Source organism: Lathamus discolor, chromosome 20 (assembly GCF_037157495.1).
Source record: "Lathamus discolor isolate bLatDis1 chromosome 20, bLatDis1.hap1, whole genome shotgun sequence".
In the NCBI taxonomy this organism is placed as follows: Eukaryota; Metazoa; Chordata; class Aves; order Psittaciformes; family Psittacidae; genus Lathamus; species Lathamus discolor.
Genome location: NC_088903.1, coordinates 3,091,872 through 3,104,765, shown reverse-complemented (window position 1 = coordinate 3,104,765; position 12,894 = coordinate 3,091,872). Strand labels below are relative to the sequence as shown.

The 12,894-nt window shown below is 56.3% G+C and overlaps 1 protein-coding gene across 3 annotated transcripts in view; it reads left to right on the top strand.

Moving 5' to 3' along the window:
- The window catches only part of MLLT6 (MLLT6, PHD finger containing), a 45,239-nt gene that overhangs the window by 25,505 nt on the left and 6,840 nt on the right, over positions 1-12,894 (top strand). For all 3 annotated transcript variants that reach the window (XM_065699173.1, XM_065699174.1, XM_065699172.1), the window contains exons 9-15: positions 3,677-3,851; positions 4,713-5,303; positions 6,723-6,904; positions 7,571-7,688; positions 11,606-11,672; positions 12,227-12,369; positions 12,623-12,811. In XM_065699173.1, the coding sequence (XP_065555245.1) occupies positions 3,677-3,851; positions 4,713-5,303; positions 6,723-6,904; positions 7,571-7,688; positions 11,606-11,672; positions 12,227-12,369; positions 12,623-12,811 (1,465 nt within the window). The remainder of the gene's footprint in view (positions 1-3,676; positions 3,852-4,712; positions 5,304-6,722; positions 6,905-7,570; positions 7,689-11,605; positions 11,673-12,226; positions 12,370-12,622; positions 12,812-12,894) is intronic.

The following is a 12,894-nucleotide window of genomic DNA, read 5'->3' as shown; positions in this document are numbered from 1 at the left end:
CTGCAGACATCAGGAGCACTTGTTGACACACTCACACATGCTCCGTTTTGGGCTGCAACATCTGGCTCGCTCTGGGTTTTGTAAGCGAAGCTGGGGATGCCAAGGCCTCTCTCCGCATCCATCCTTCTCCAGTCGGGTGCTGGAGGATGAACAGCTCCTGATTGCAGACACCATGGAAAGCAGGGAGGCTTTCCAGGTTTTCCACTGTTAACTGGAGCTCTCGGTGTCTTCCCAGAGCGGGCCTGGAGCTGACAGATCCTGGGAATCTCTGCACTGCGCCTGGCTCAGGCAAATGCACAGTGATGGGGTAGGAGGTTGTGGGGGGAGGCTGGTGATTATTCCTGCTAATCACAGCATGTCCCAGCATGGATATTTACCATAAGAATTCCTTTAGCATCCCTTGTCCTGACATGAGTGGGAATGTGCCAGTGACATCAGGGTCTTAAAAATAAGGTCTTCATACAATCCCAGCCTGGTTTGGGTTGGAAGGGACCTTAAAGTTCATCCAGTCCCACGGGCAGGGACCCCTTCCACTGGAGCAGCTTGCTCCAAGCCCCTGTGTCCAACCTGGCCTTGAGCACTGCCAGGGATGGGGCAGCCACAGCTTCTCTGGGCACCCTGTGCCAGCGCCTCAGCACCCTCACAGGGAAGAGCTTATGCCTAAGGGCTCATCTCAGTCTCCCCTCGGGCAGGTTAAAGCCATTCCCCTTGGCCTATCACCACATTCCCTTGTCAGAAGTCCCTCAGCCCATCTGTATCTCCTATTTCCCCCTACAAACAGCAGCACAGTGCTGCCTGATCTCGAGATGGAGGGAAGGGACATGGTAAATACTGCGAGTGGCTCAGACACAGAGGAGCTGCAAGATGCTGATGGAGACTCGTCTGATCTAGTGATCCAGCGTGGAAAGGCAGCTGATGCTTACCCTGCCTGGGTGGCTGCTTCTGCACATCACCCTGCAGTGCATGGCTGGAGGAGCCCTTGCTCTCATCGCATTGTTCCTCCTTGGCATCCTCCCTGCTTCCCCTGCCAGTAGTTTAATCCAGGGCAAAGCCGCTCTGCGCGGCTGACGCGCGGCACCAGCCTCCCCCTTTTCCTTCTGGATCCTCTCAGTGGTTCCCTCTAGGAGCTCGCCTCGCCAATCAGGAGGCAAAGAGATGCTCTTCTGATTGCCCATCAATAAATTCATGAATGAAGAGCTTGGGTGCTGCACAGTGTCCCAGGGAGGCCGGGAACGAGGTACAGCCCCTCGGGGGACAGGAGGTACGTGCATCCCGGCGCGACTTCATCTCACTGCGGGCTCCTGGGTTGAGGCAGGAGTTTCCCCCATCAGGCTGGCACCTCCAGCTGGTTTATGCTGGTGACATTTTCCACTTGGTTGCTTTAAATAAACCTTCAAAACGTAGCTCCTGGCTCGTTTTGAAAGAGAGCTCTCACTTCCTCAGCGCTTCCCTGCTTTATTCCCCCCATCTGCAGCATGTCATCCCCCCCCCAACCTGTTTGCAGCACATGAAACAGTGGTGTTTCTGCACACACACGGATTTCCATGCTGGAGAATAGCTGATGATCCAGGGATTGAGACCTGTGGTTGTGCCCGAGGCGAGCAGCAGGCAGGCATGCAGCTTGCTCCAGCCCTGCATCAGGAAGGCGATGGGACTGCAGCCCTCGTCACTGTTATTACTATTGGCATGATGATAGCAGACCCCCCCCCCCCTTCAGATCAAGGCCGTGTTGTGCTTGGCAGCCCACGTGTGTCTCCTGGAAGGCTCCACTGCCACACAGAGCCTGCAGGTCCCGAAGTGGGAAAGAAATAGAGGCGCAGAGAGGGGACGTGATTCAGCGCGGCTTCGGTTTCCCTCTCTTTGCTCCTCAGCTGCATTGCTTGGGCCCTTGCCCCACATTCGGGCTCTCTGAGAGAAGGGCCCTTGGTGGGGAGGAGGGTGGCAGTTTCCACGTGGATTTGTCTGCCATGACCTGCGTGGCAAACACTACCTAGGACAGCATTGGGCAGGAGGTAGGAAAATCCTGCCCCTGGAATCCTTGGCAGTCTCTCAGGGATGCTGTGAGGTGGGATCAGCCCTCCAGGTGAGTGTCCCTTCACCACCACCTGCGGCTGAGCCAGCTCAGCCTCCTTTCCCCTCTTTTAATTCCATTTTCCCTTTAGTTTTGCAATTCAGATCTAATCCCCAGCTCCGATTTCCCCCTCCCATCATCACCTGCCCTGCACTCCCTTCCCGACACTGGGGATCAAGAACCTGTCTTCTCATGTGCTTTCCCCCCTGCCCTTCTGTGGCCTCGTGCACCTCGCGCGGGGAGCTCCAGGGAGGTGAATTTACAGGAGGAAAACCCAGGGCTTTGCGTTGGGCTCAGACGTGAGCCATCTCCTTCCTGCCGCTCCGGACTTCCCATAGCCGCCCAGCCGCTGCTGCCCTTTCCCTCCCCAGGCAGATGTGGAAAGTCAGGAAGATTTTCATGGTCCCTGGGAGCTCGTAAATCAAGGAGGTTTAATCTCCTGCATCCAGGAGCCTGTGAGGAGAAAATACAAGACATCCCCCCCCCTTAATTTCCACCACTCCCTTCCTCCTGTCTTTCATATTGCCGGCACATCTGGTGCGTGTTAGGCTGCCAGCTGTTGCATTGTGCGGAGTGATTAAACCATGGGGGGGGAATGGGGAAAGATTCTTATCTGGCCACTCAGGAGTCTGCATTACAAGCCCTTTTCTTCCTTGAGCTCTCCCCAAGAAGAGGTCATCTGGAGTCAGGGATAATGGGATGTGGGAAAGGGATCGGGCTTCTTCCTTCTATCTGCTCAGTAAGAAAGGAAAGGAGTTTGCGCTGATGTACAGGTGTTACGGTCTGGGCTTGGAGCCATCCCGTTAGGGCTCTGTCTATGCTATTGATCGGTTGCAGTAATACCTTGCAAGAAGTCATCTTTGAACGCTGCTGGTTTGGCTTTGAAGTGCCTTGAAGGTGGAGGTTTCACATCCCAGGGTGGGTGCCCCGGGGGATCTGGTTTTTGGTTCATTCCGCTCTCCCCCTGCTGAACTCCCACACTCCTTCCCACTCTCATCCCAAGCTCCTGGATTTCCTAGCATCTGGCCAGCCTCTTCATCCCCCCCTTGCTTCCCTGTCTCCTGCAGGCTTAGATGGGGTTTGGAGAGCATCTGTTGCTGCGTGGTCAGATGCTGCTCTAACAGTGTCACTATGAAATACCGCAGTAGATCTTGGAAAGCCCTGGCTGGCCCCAGTGGATGCTTTAGGGAATCCAGGGAAACTCCTGTCACAGCACAAAGACAAGTGAATTCCCCCAGTTGGAATGACCTTGATGAGAACAGCACACCTGAGGGATGCAGCTGAGATACATGCTTGAATCCCAGCCAAATTCAGGTTGGATGCGGGCTGGATAACCCTCTGAGGTACTCCCCTCTGCTGACAGTGCAGGGAATCTCTGATGTCTGTGCCCGGATCGTCAGTTCCCTGTTTAATTTCCTGCAGTTCGATGGGATGGGAAGCAGCAAGAGAGGGAAATGGGGCTTTTTTCTGCTGAGCAACATGACCTGAGCATCACTTTGTGGGCAGAGGGGGCAATTACTTCTGTAAAGGGGAAATTGGTCAAAAGAGCCCCTGCTGTGGCCACATCTGGCCTGGGTGAGTGACCTTTGTGTTTGCTGCTGCCAGGGCTCTACCAGCCACCATGAGGGGAGCAAAGAGACCTCGGAGGTCAGCCGGTCGGAGGTGAAAGGCAGGAAGTCCTCAAGCCATGGAAGCAGCCACAAGGGGAAAAAGACTGGAAGTGGGAAAAGCTCGGTTGGCTTCAGCTCAGCTTCATCCAGCGGGACCTTCCAGCCTGCAGGTAAGGGCTGAAGGAGAGGCAAGAGAGGAGGGGAGAGGGGATGTTTTGCTTTGCCCCTCTTTGAGATGTAGCTGTAGATACACCAGCGAGTGCTCATGGCTGTTCCTTTAAACCCTGCAAGAGAAAGGGGAAAGCCTTGCTGCTGCTAAGTCCGTGCACAGAGGGAAGAATGGAGTCCGATGGGTGTTACAGCTCCCCTCCTGCACTGCAAGGGAAAACAGCCCCAGACGTGTGAGCGGACGGAGGAGGGAAGGGATGCAGGCAATATGGGCAGCACCTGCCTTCTCCTGCCTAGGTGGTACTGTCTGCAGCAGTGTTTTAAGGAGTATTAGCGGAGAGATCTGAGCCAAACTCTGGTATCCAGGCTCCCCTGAGCTCTGAGTCAAAGGCTCCCGTTGCTCTTACCCTGCTCTTTCCTGAGCTGTTGCCATAATGGCCAATGTCTTTCGTCTCCTGGTACCCTAATGGGGCTGGAGGGACGGACGGGGGTGATGCAGGGCCTGGGGGAGCAGACATGGGCATGTTTGGGTGGGGTGAAGATGCTGGTGTGCACCTCTTGTGTTTGCCAGAGAGCATCAAAGGCACGGGCTTGGAGGAGACAGGGATGGCTTTTGATAACCAGCCTGTGTTAGAGGAGCTAGGCCAGGATGGATGGGGCTTGGAGCAACCTGGGGTAGTGCAGGGTGTCCCTGCCCTTGGCAGGGGGTTGGAATTCAGCTTTAAGGTTGCTTCCAACCCCAAACATTCCATGGTGCTGTGATTCTATGACCTGTGTCGTGACCGTGCTCCTCTTGCCAGCCTCCTGTTACGGACTGGGGTACTGCCATCGTGAGCCTTCCTATCCCTGCTTCCTTCCCCCAGGTACCTCCTGCAGCAGCTTGCAGTGCTCCCAGGACTTTGTGACATTCCCCAAGCTCGAGCAGGACGACGAGAAGTACCGGAAGCCTGTCTCTTCCTCCTCTTCCTCCCACTGCTCCCCTCTGTATGAAGGCCAGAAGGGGGACATCTTTGAGCAGAAGGTCATCTTCTCCGGCTTCGGGTCCATCATGCGCTTCTCCACCTCTGCCGTGAGCCAGCAGAGAGGCCGGGATGCTTCCCCCGTGGACTATAAAGCCTCCAACACCATCAGTGGCCCTTCGGTGGGGAGCAGTGGGACCAGCAGCAGCAGCAGCAGCCACAAGCGCATGCCGTCCCTCAGCATGGAGGAAGGAGAGGTGCTGAAGGAGAAGAAGCACAAAGGGAGCAAGAAGAACAAGCATGGGCCTGGCAGGCCAAAAGGGGGCAAAAGCAAAGAGATTTTGGGTGCCCAGCTGGCTGGGTCCACGTCGACGTCCTCGTCGCCCTTCTCCGGGGGCTCTCTTGTCAGCTCCAGCATCGGCAGCTCCTCCCGGCCCTTCAGCCACACGGGGAACCTGCCCAGCCTCAGCATGGAGTCCCCGCTGCTGGGCTCAGGTATGTTCCCCCTTAGGGCTCCAGGTGTGCACGGCTCCTCCCTCCCTTCCCATCCCATGGGGCTGGTGTCTGGACCTGTCTGCACCGGGTCCAGTGCCTTTCGTTCAGTCCCTGGAGCTGTAAAAACCCACATCTGGTTCTCCCATTTCCATGTTGGCTTTCGTGCTAGGATCAGGCTTAGGTCAGCATCCCTGTCGTTAGAGCTGTGGAGCATTTCAAACCCTTTTTTGCTGGAGAACCTCAGCAAGAGCTGAATTTCCAAAGGGATAGGGTGGGATATCCACAGCCCAAACCAGAACAACCACAGCCTGACCCCAAGTGAGGCTCTCTTGTAAGTGGTTCCAGTTTAACCCCTCTTTCTAAAAGCAAAACCTCCCATCCTGGTCTTAGCACATCCACACAGGGTTGGGAGACCGGCTCACCATTAACTCTGCTGAGAGGCTTCCAGCCATTCCCAGCCTGAGCTCACTGCCCCGGCAGGGATGGGGCAGGCAGGACAGGCGGCAGGAAGGGGTTAAGGCAGCAGGCAGAGGAGGAGCCTGCTGCTCAGGGCTGAGGTTTGACACTGCTCTGGCAGCAGAACTTGTCATGGGTCTATTGTGGGTTGTTTGCAGATGTTCCAATTTAGGTCAGATTGCACGGGGCGGAGGGGGGGGAGTGGGTATGGGTTTGTTGTGTGTGCCTGGGAGCCCTGCCCTGTTTGTCTGAGAGAGGAGAGGAGCTGCAGGAACTGATGCAACTCCCATAATCATAACCTGGGGCCAATGGTTTTCTGCCTTCTCCCTGGAACAACAAAGGGATGTTTCAGAGAGGAGGTTGCTGCCAGGCCCTGCGCTCCTGCCTGCTTGTTCTCCCATTCTTCTGCTGCAGAGATGTTGGCAGGGCTCAGAAGTACCTGGCTTTGGGCCCCTGCTGCGAGCATGAGCCAAGGGGAAGTCAAACGGGTCCCATTCCTCAGCAGCAGCTCCTTCCTCTCCCTTTCTTCCTCATTTATCTGTCCTGCCCCATTGTGGTCCCTGGGCATCACGCAGGGGGACAGGTCAGCTCAGCAAGAGTGTGGTCCCTTGGCTAGCACAGGCAGCAGAGAGTGGGACTCTGAGTCCACGACCCCCTCCTGCCACTGACTTGTGCCTTTGGTGGGTCACTGTGGTGTGATTTCTGTGTATCAGGGGGCTGGAAAACACCTTGGATATCATTATGGGATATTGAATATACCTTTGGATACCCAAAGGCTGTGATACGTTGGGATAGAAGGACTGCAAGCTGTGACCACCCTCACCGCACGCCAGGCCATGGGATGCTCAAGCATCTCGTGCATTGACGCTGCCCTCCCTTTCTGACATGGAGCCCTGCAGGCACCCAGCTGCTTGCAGGCTGTGGAGGGGAGCGTGGCTCTCTAACCATGCCCTCCCCTTGCAGGGATCTACACCAGTAACAAGGACCCCATCTCCCACGGCGGGGGAGTGCTCCGCGCTGTGTGCAGCACCCCGCTCTCCTCCAGCCTCCTGGCACACCAGGGCACGGCGTCCCTCCCGCAGCTCAACCGCTCTCCCTTTGCCAGCACCATTCCAGCTTCCTCCTCCTCGGTGTCCACCACGCAGGTAAGAACATGGGGAGCAGGATGGGGGCTGTAGCTTGGGAAAGAGCTGGGCACAGAGGAGCTGCTTTTTGCACTTGGGAACAGCTCCTCTTCCTTCACTGTGCCGACTGCAGCATCCCATAGAGTGGGTGGGAGGATGCAGGAGGTTTGGCATCACAGCCCGTTTGAGGCTGGGAGGAATTGCAACCTAAAAGGACGCATTGCTGACCACTGTTAGAGGAAGCACTGGCAGTGCCCAGGTCGCAGAGGCTTGGCTGTCCATGTGCTGTGTCCCCTGCTTCCCAGTGGATCCTGCCACTGGCGCTCACCCTGCAGCACAGATAACTTGGTGGGAGGGCTGGCACATCCCCGCTGGGTGGGATCTGTGTGTGCCAGGAGACAGAGCCTGGTCCTTTGTCGGGAGCTCGCCGTGGGAGGTGTTTTACTGCGAGGAGAGAGTTGGGTTTACAGCTTCAGTGTTAACACGGCTCATTCAGACCTCTTGGCTCCGAGAAGGGCTTGGGAAGATTTCAAGTGTCTAGCGAGACTTCCAAGGAGGTATTTTTAACGTTGTCTCATGAGCAAGCCGGGATCAAGAGTCAGGAGGAGATGGAATAATGAAGCTATTTTCCTCCTGCCCCTTTGAGAAGTCATTCCTCTGTCTCTCCCTCCTTGTTTCGCCATGTAGGTGTTCTCCCTGGCAGGTTCCACCTTCAGCCTCCCTTCCTCGCATATCTTTGGGAGCCCCCTCACATCTGGGCTATCGATCAACCCGCTTTTAAACCAGTCGGAAAGCAGCCGGGCAGGTACGTGAATCAGAAGGTATGTGAGCTTGGACTTCCCAAGGGCTCTCCCTGGAAGAGCTGGGACAACCGCATCCATAGCTCTCCAGCTGCCCTCCCTGCTTGCTCCCGTCCTGTGCCTGTGCGAGCCAGGGGCTAGGAGAGGGGGACAGTGGCTTTTTCCCCAAGGCGGGGGGTGCTTGTGTTTGCCTTACTGCAGTGCTGGCTTGCAGCCCTGTAGAAGCACATCTGCCGGTGTGCCCCTCGGCTAATGTGTGGCCCTGCACTTGTGCTAGAAAGGCACAAGAATGCGAAGTCCTTCCCTGCGGAAATTCATTGTCTTTTCACCCAATGAAGCTGTCCAAAATGAAGGAAACCTATGGCGAGCTTCTCCTTGCTAGGAAGAAGTTAACGGTTGTCTGTTGGGGCTTTGGTTTCTGGGTTTCTTGTGGGATGAGGGGTGTCTCACACTCCTCATTCCCATCTTCCATTCCTGAGTTACTTCCAGCCCTTCCCCTTTGGCTTTGTTGTGAGCGCAGCAAACCCCACTGGTTGAGGCTTCCAAACACGAGCGTGCCAACACTGCATTACTTACAACTGCTCAGACTTTCCCACCGAGGCAGATTCATTTTTCTTGGAAAAGTGCCTATTTAATAAGCAGGAAACTTGAAGCATCATGAGATTTTTATTTTATTATTGGGTTTTTTCCCCCCAAAACAGAGTGGGCCTCGTCTTTGGCTGGCACCAGTAGTTAAACAAAAGCACCCTCCTCCTTTTCAGATGGCTGCAGTTTGTGCTGCAACTGTCTCGCGTTCCCCTAGCCCGGCGATGCTGGCGGCTCAGCATGCTGGGTGCTGAACTCCGGGGGGGGCAAAACCCTGCCCAGTGTGTCCCATCGGGTGACGAGCACTCAAAAGCACACATTAGAGGTGATTCTGGGTTCTCTGGCTCATCAAAGAAGTGCTCCCTTATTTGCCTTCACAAGTGTGCATGCCTGCATGTAAAGCATGAATGAACACGTGTGCTTGCTCCTGGCCTTTGCAAGCCCTGGGAGGTGCCTGCCTGTCCCTGTGTCCGTCACTGGCAGCATTTTGTCTGTGTGTCCCCACCAGAAGCTTGGGTTGAAGTTGAAGGGGAAGACACAGCAGAGCTGACCTTAGTGGGAGCCAGGGCCACGGCATGCGAGCTCTGAGTCAGGAGTGATTCACTCACCTGGAATTAAGGGAAGAATGGGATGATTCAAGGGGTTACTCTGCCCTCCCAGCACTCAACAAGAGGGAGATGACCCGCTGCTGCTTCCCCTTGGCTGGGATTTTGGCAAGGTGCTGACAGCAGAAGGAAGCGAGTCAACTGTCAGGAATAGCCCTGTGGCTCCGGCACAACACGGCCTCAGCAGTCTGGGTTCTGTTCCAGCCCTGCAGCTACTGCTGAATGAGTCATGGAGGCAAAACCCTACACACAAAGTGCTCAAACAGACACCCTCCCCACCACCCCCCCATCCCCTCCTGGTCCTTAGTTTCCATTTCCAAACCTGCTCCTTTGGTTTGGGATTTTCTAAGCTTCGGGACATGTTTTTTCCAGTTCAGGCAGCATTTAGACCAGCTCCTGGCTTTTGTCACATTTAAGGTTTGCCCATCCCTATCTCCTGCTGCTGGAGCTGGTGGCCCAGAAGGTGTTAAGTCCAATTCCCTTTTGTTTTATTCCAAGGGGATTCATTAACATGCATTAAACCTCCTGGGTGGGGCCATTTTCACTTACAACCGTGGTGACCGCTTTAATCCCAGCTTGTTAACAGGGGGGTTGTGAAGTTTCAAGTAATCCTCCCTTGTCTTTAGTTCTGATCACCTTCCCTGAGCATATCTGTGCAGCCAGATGCCATGGAGACATCGCTTTCATGGCAGCAATATTTGAGCTTTCCATCGTTTGAATGTGATGGAGGGGAAATGGTGTCACCCTGTCTTACAGATGGGGGAACTGAAACTGTTCTCACTGATGGAGGTTGATACCAGGGTGCCTTTGGCAGTACAAAAAGTCTGATTCTTATCTTCCCACTCCCTTAGCTACTGTCTAGTCCTTCCTCCCACGGCTTGTCCTGGATCCTTCCTCATTATGATGATGGGCTGAATGTATTTATCTTCTCTAGTTGTCTTCAAACCTCTCTTTCATACTTGGTGCCTTGGAAAGGGCTGTCTCGGTGTGATAACTCAGTCATCTCCCCTTTCGGTAGACAACAGGCTGGTGTTGGCCAGGAGATAATTGAACGTGGAGCCTGGTACTGTGTCAGAAACCCAGCATCGTGTATGTATGTGCGCACCCTTTTTGCTGCCAGCGAACGTGACAGTAACAAGCAGGCATCAAAGCTTAGCTGCATTGAATTGTTGGGTTGCCAGTTGCAGTGAAGCTGCGCACAGTGGGCTCTGAGCATCTTCCAAAGGGTTTAAGTGGTCCTTGGATGCAAACAGCCCTGCGAAGCCCTGCTGTGGGCTGAGTGTTCCCAGCCTTCTGGTGGTTGATCCTGGCTGGAGAACTTAGGAAGTTTTCATGCCTTGTGGTGGCCCTGAAATCAAGACTTGTCTCCAAGTGGTGCCTTATACTGGGAAACTATTGCTGACTGGCAGCTGCTGGTCACCCTTAGGAAGCAGTGGCTTCTCCCCAGAAGGGCGGCCCAGCTATAACTGATGGTCAGAAGGGCATTCCCATAGGGATGAAGGAGTGAGGAGCCCACTTGTACCTGTCTGTAAGAGCTGCTGAGCAACAGCTGCGTTTGCTTGTTCTCAGCAGTCGAAAATACCCCGCTCGGGGCATTACACTGTAAATCACAGTGTTCCCTGCAGGAGACTTCCTGGATTCTTGTACATAAGAAACGTCTCTTATTGTGTGAAGAGGAGGAGCAAGCCAGCCAGCTGGTGCAGGCTGTAGTCACAACATCTGACACGTCCCAGAGCGAGGGGAACGGGTGTTTACAGGCTGGCAGGCTCCGGGGATGGAAAGCAAATGGCAGATAAATATACTTCACTTCTTGAGTGCTCTTTGGCTGGGAGATACCTTGCCTGCAAGCACATGCACAGCAGCTCTGTCCCTAGCACTGCAGCTCCCTGGGACAGATGGCTGTGAGGGTCACTTCTGGACACTCAAGCACTTATTTAAGCTCTTTAGAAAGGAGCTGGGGATCTGAAAACCTTGGAGGGCTTCCAGATGGGTTTTGGGAAAGGATCCTGGGTGCACAGGGCTGCTAAAATCATAGAATCCCAGCCTGGTTTGGGTTGGAAGGAAGCTTAAAGCTCATCCAGCTCCACGGGCAGGGACCCCTTCCACTGGAGCAGCTTGCTCCAAGCCCCTGTGTCCAACCTGGCCTTGAGCACTGCCAGGGATGGGGCAGCCACAGCTTCTCTGGGCACCCTGTGCCAGCGCCTCAGCACCCTCACAGGGAAGAGCTTCTGCCTAAGAGCTCAGCTCAGTCTCCCCTCGGGCAGGTTCAAGCCATTCCCCTTGGCCTGTCCCTACAGGCCCTTGTCCCAAGCCCCTCTCCAGGTTCCCTGCAGCCCCTTTAGGCCCTGGAGCTGCTCTCAGGTCTCTCCAGGCTGCTCCATCACAGTGAAGGAAATAGCAAAACTCATGGAAGTTGAGCCCCAAAAAGCCGCTTTTTGCTCTGTTTCCGCGGCGCGGGAGGGAGCCGGGGTTGGGGCAGGGGCCGGTTCCTCCGCGGTTCCCCAAGGAAAAGGGGGGGTCGGGGGTGACCTTCCCGGGGTGACCCCCCCGTCCCGGCCGGGCGGCGGTGACAGCCGCCCCGCCCCGGGGCGGAGCCGTGCCGCAGTGCCGCTGCCTGCGCTGCTCGGTGCTCCCATCTAGCGGGGCCCGGCGCCCCCGGGTGCCGGAGCGGGCCCTTGCTCGGGGCCGGGCGCCTATGAACCCCGTCCCTCTGTGTCCCTCTCCCCACGCAGAGCCCGACCTGGAGGACTGCAGTTTCGGCTGCCGAGGGACATCGCCCCAGGAGAGTCTCTCGTCCATGTGAGTGTCCTTGAGGAGAGGGCAGGCACCGGGGGGGGCATCTGCATCCCAACCTGCATCCGCATCCCAACCTGCATCCGCATCCCAACCCGCATCCTCATCCCAACCTGCATCCGCATCCCAACCTGCATCCGCATCTGCACGGTGGTACCCCGGGAAGCGGGGGATGACACAGCAAGGAAGGGGAGAGAGGCTGTGGGAAGTAGAGGCAGCTCCTTCCCTGCTCGTTGAGGCTGGGGATGGGATGGGATGGGATAGGATGGGAAGAGGCAGGTTTGCTTTACTCATACGAGCCGGGGCTGGCAGGAATGGGGGGTTCTCCACTTCAGGCTGGCAGGAATGGAGGGTTCTCCATTCTCTGCTTCACTTCAGGCTGGCAGGAATGGGGGGTTCTCCATTCTCTGCTTCACTTCAGGCTGGAAGGAATGGAGGGTTCTCCTCCACTCCACTTGAGGCTGGGGGGATGCAGCCGCTCCTCGCGTGAGGCAGAAGAGATGTGGGGAGAAGGTGCAGATGAGGGAAGCATCTCTGACATCTCGCCACCCCTTCCGCAGGTCCCCCATCAGCAGCCTGCCCACCCTCTTCGACCAGACAGTGTCCTGTAGCAGCAGTGGGCAGCTGGAGAATGTTCCCCAGGCCACCCCAAACATCGAGCAGCTCCTGGAGAAGCAGGGCAACGGGGAAGCCGGTGTGAACAGTGAGTCACTTGTGGCATGGGCTGTGGGAGGAGAGGGCCCGGTGCACGGTGTTGTGTGGGAGCCAGCTGGGATTTTGCCTACAGGCAAAGGAGCCTTGTGGGGGACAAAGCACCAGGCTGTGCCATGGGGGAGTAGCTGGGATCTGGTGCCGGTCTCCTCCCCCAGTGTGGACTAACTGCGGTACCTCCTGTGGATCCTCTTCCCTCTTTCCTCCCCTGACCCTGTCCCTCTTCCCCCCTCCCATCCCTGCAGTTGTAGAGATGCTCAAAGCCCTGCACTCGCTGCAGAAGGAGAACCAGCGGCTCCAGGAGCAGATCATGACGCTGACAGCCAAGAAGGAGCGTTTGCAGCTCCTCAATGTCCAGCTCTCCGTCCCTTTCCCCGTGGTGACCACCAGCAATGGCCCAGGCAGCCAGGCCCAGTACATCCTGCCTCCCAACGGTGAGGGGACCAGTGGGGTGCATCAGCCTGTGCCCTTCCATCACAGTGCCCTGGGCTGGGCAGGAGGGGTGGCGGTGGGGTGG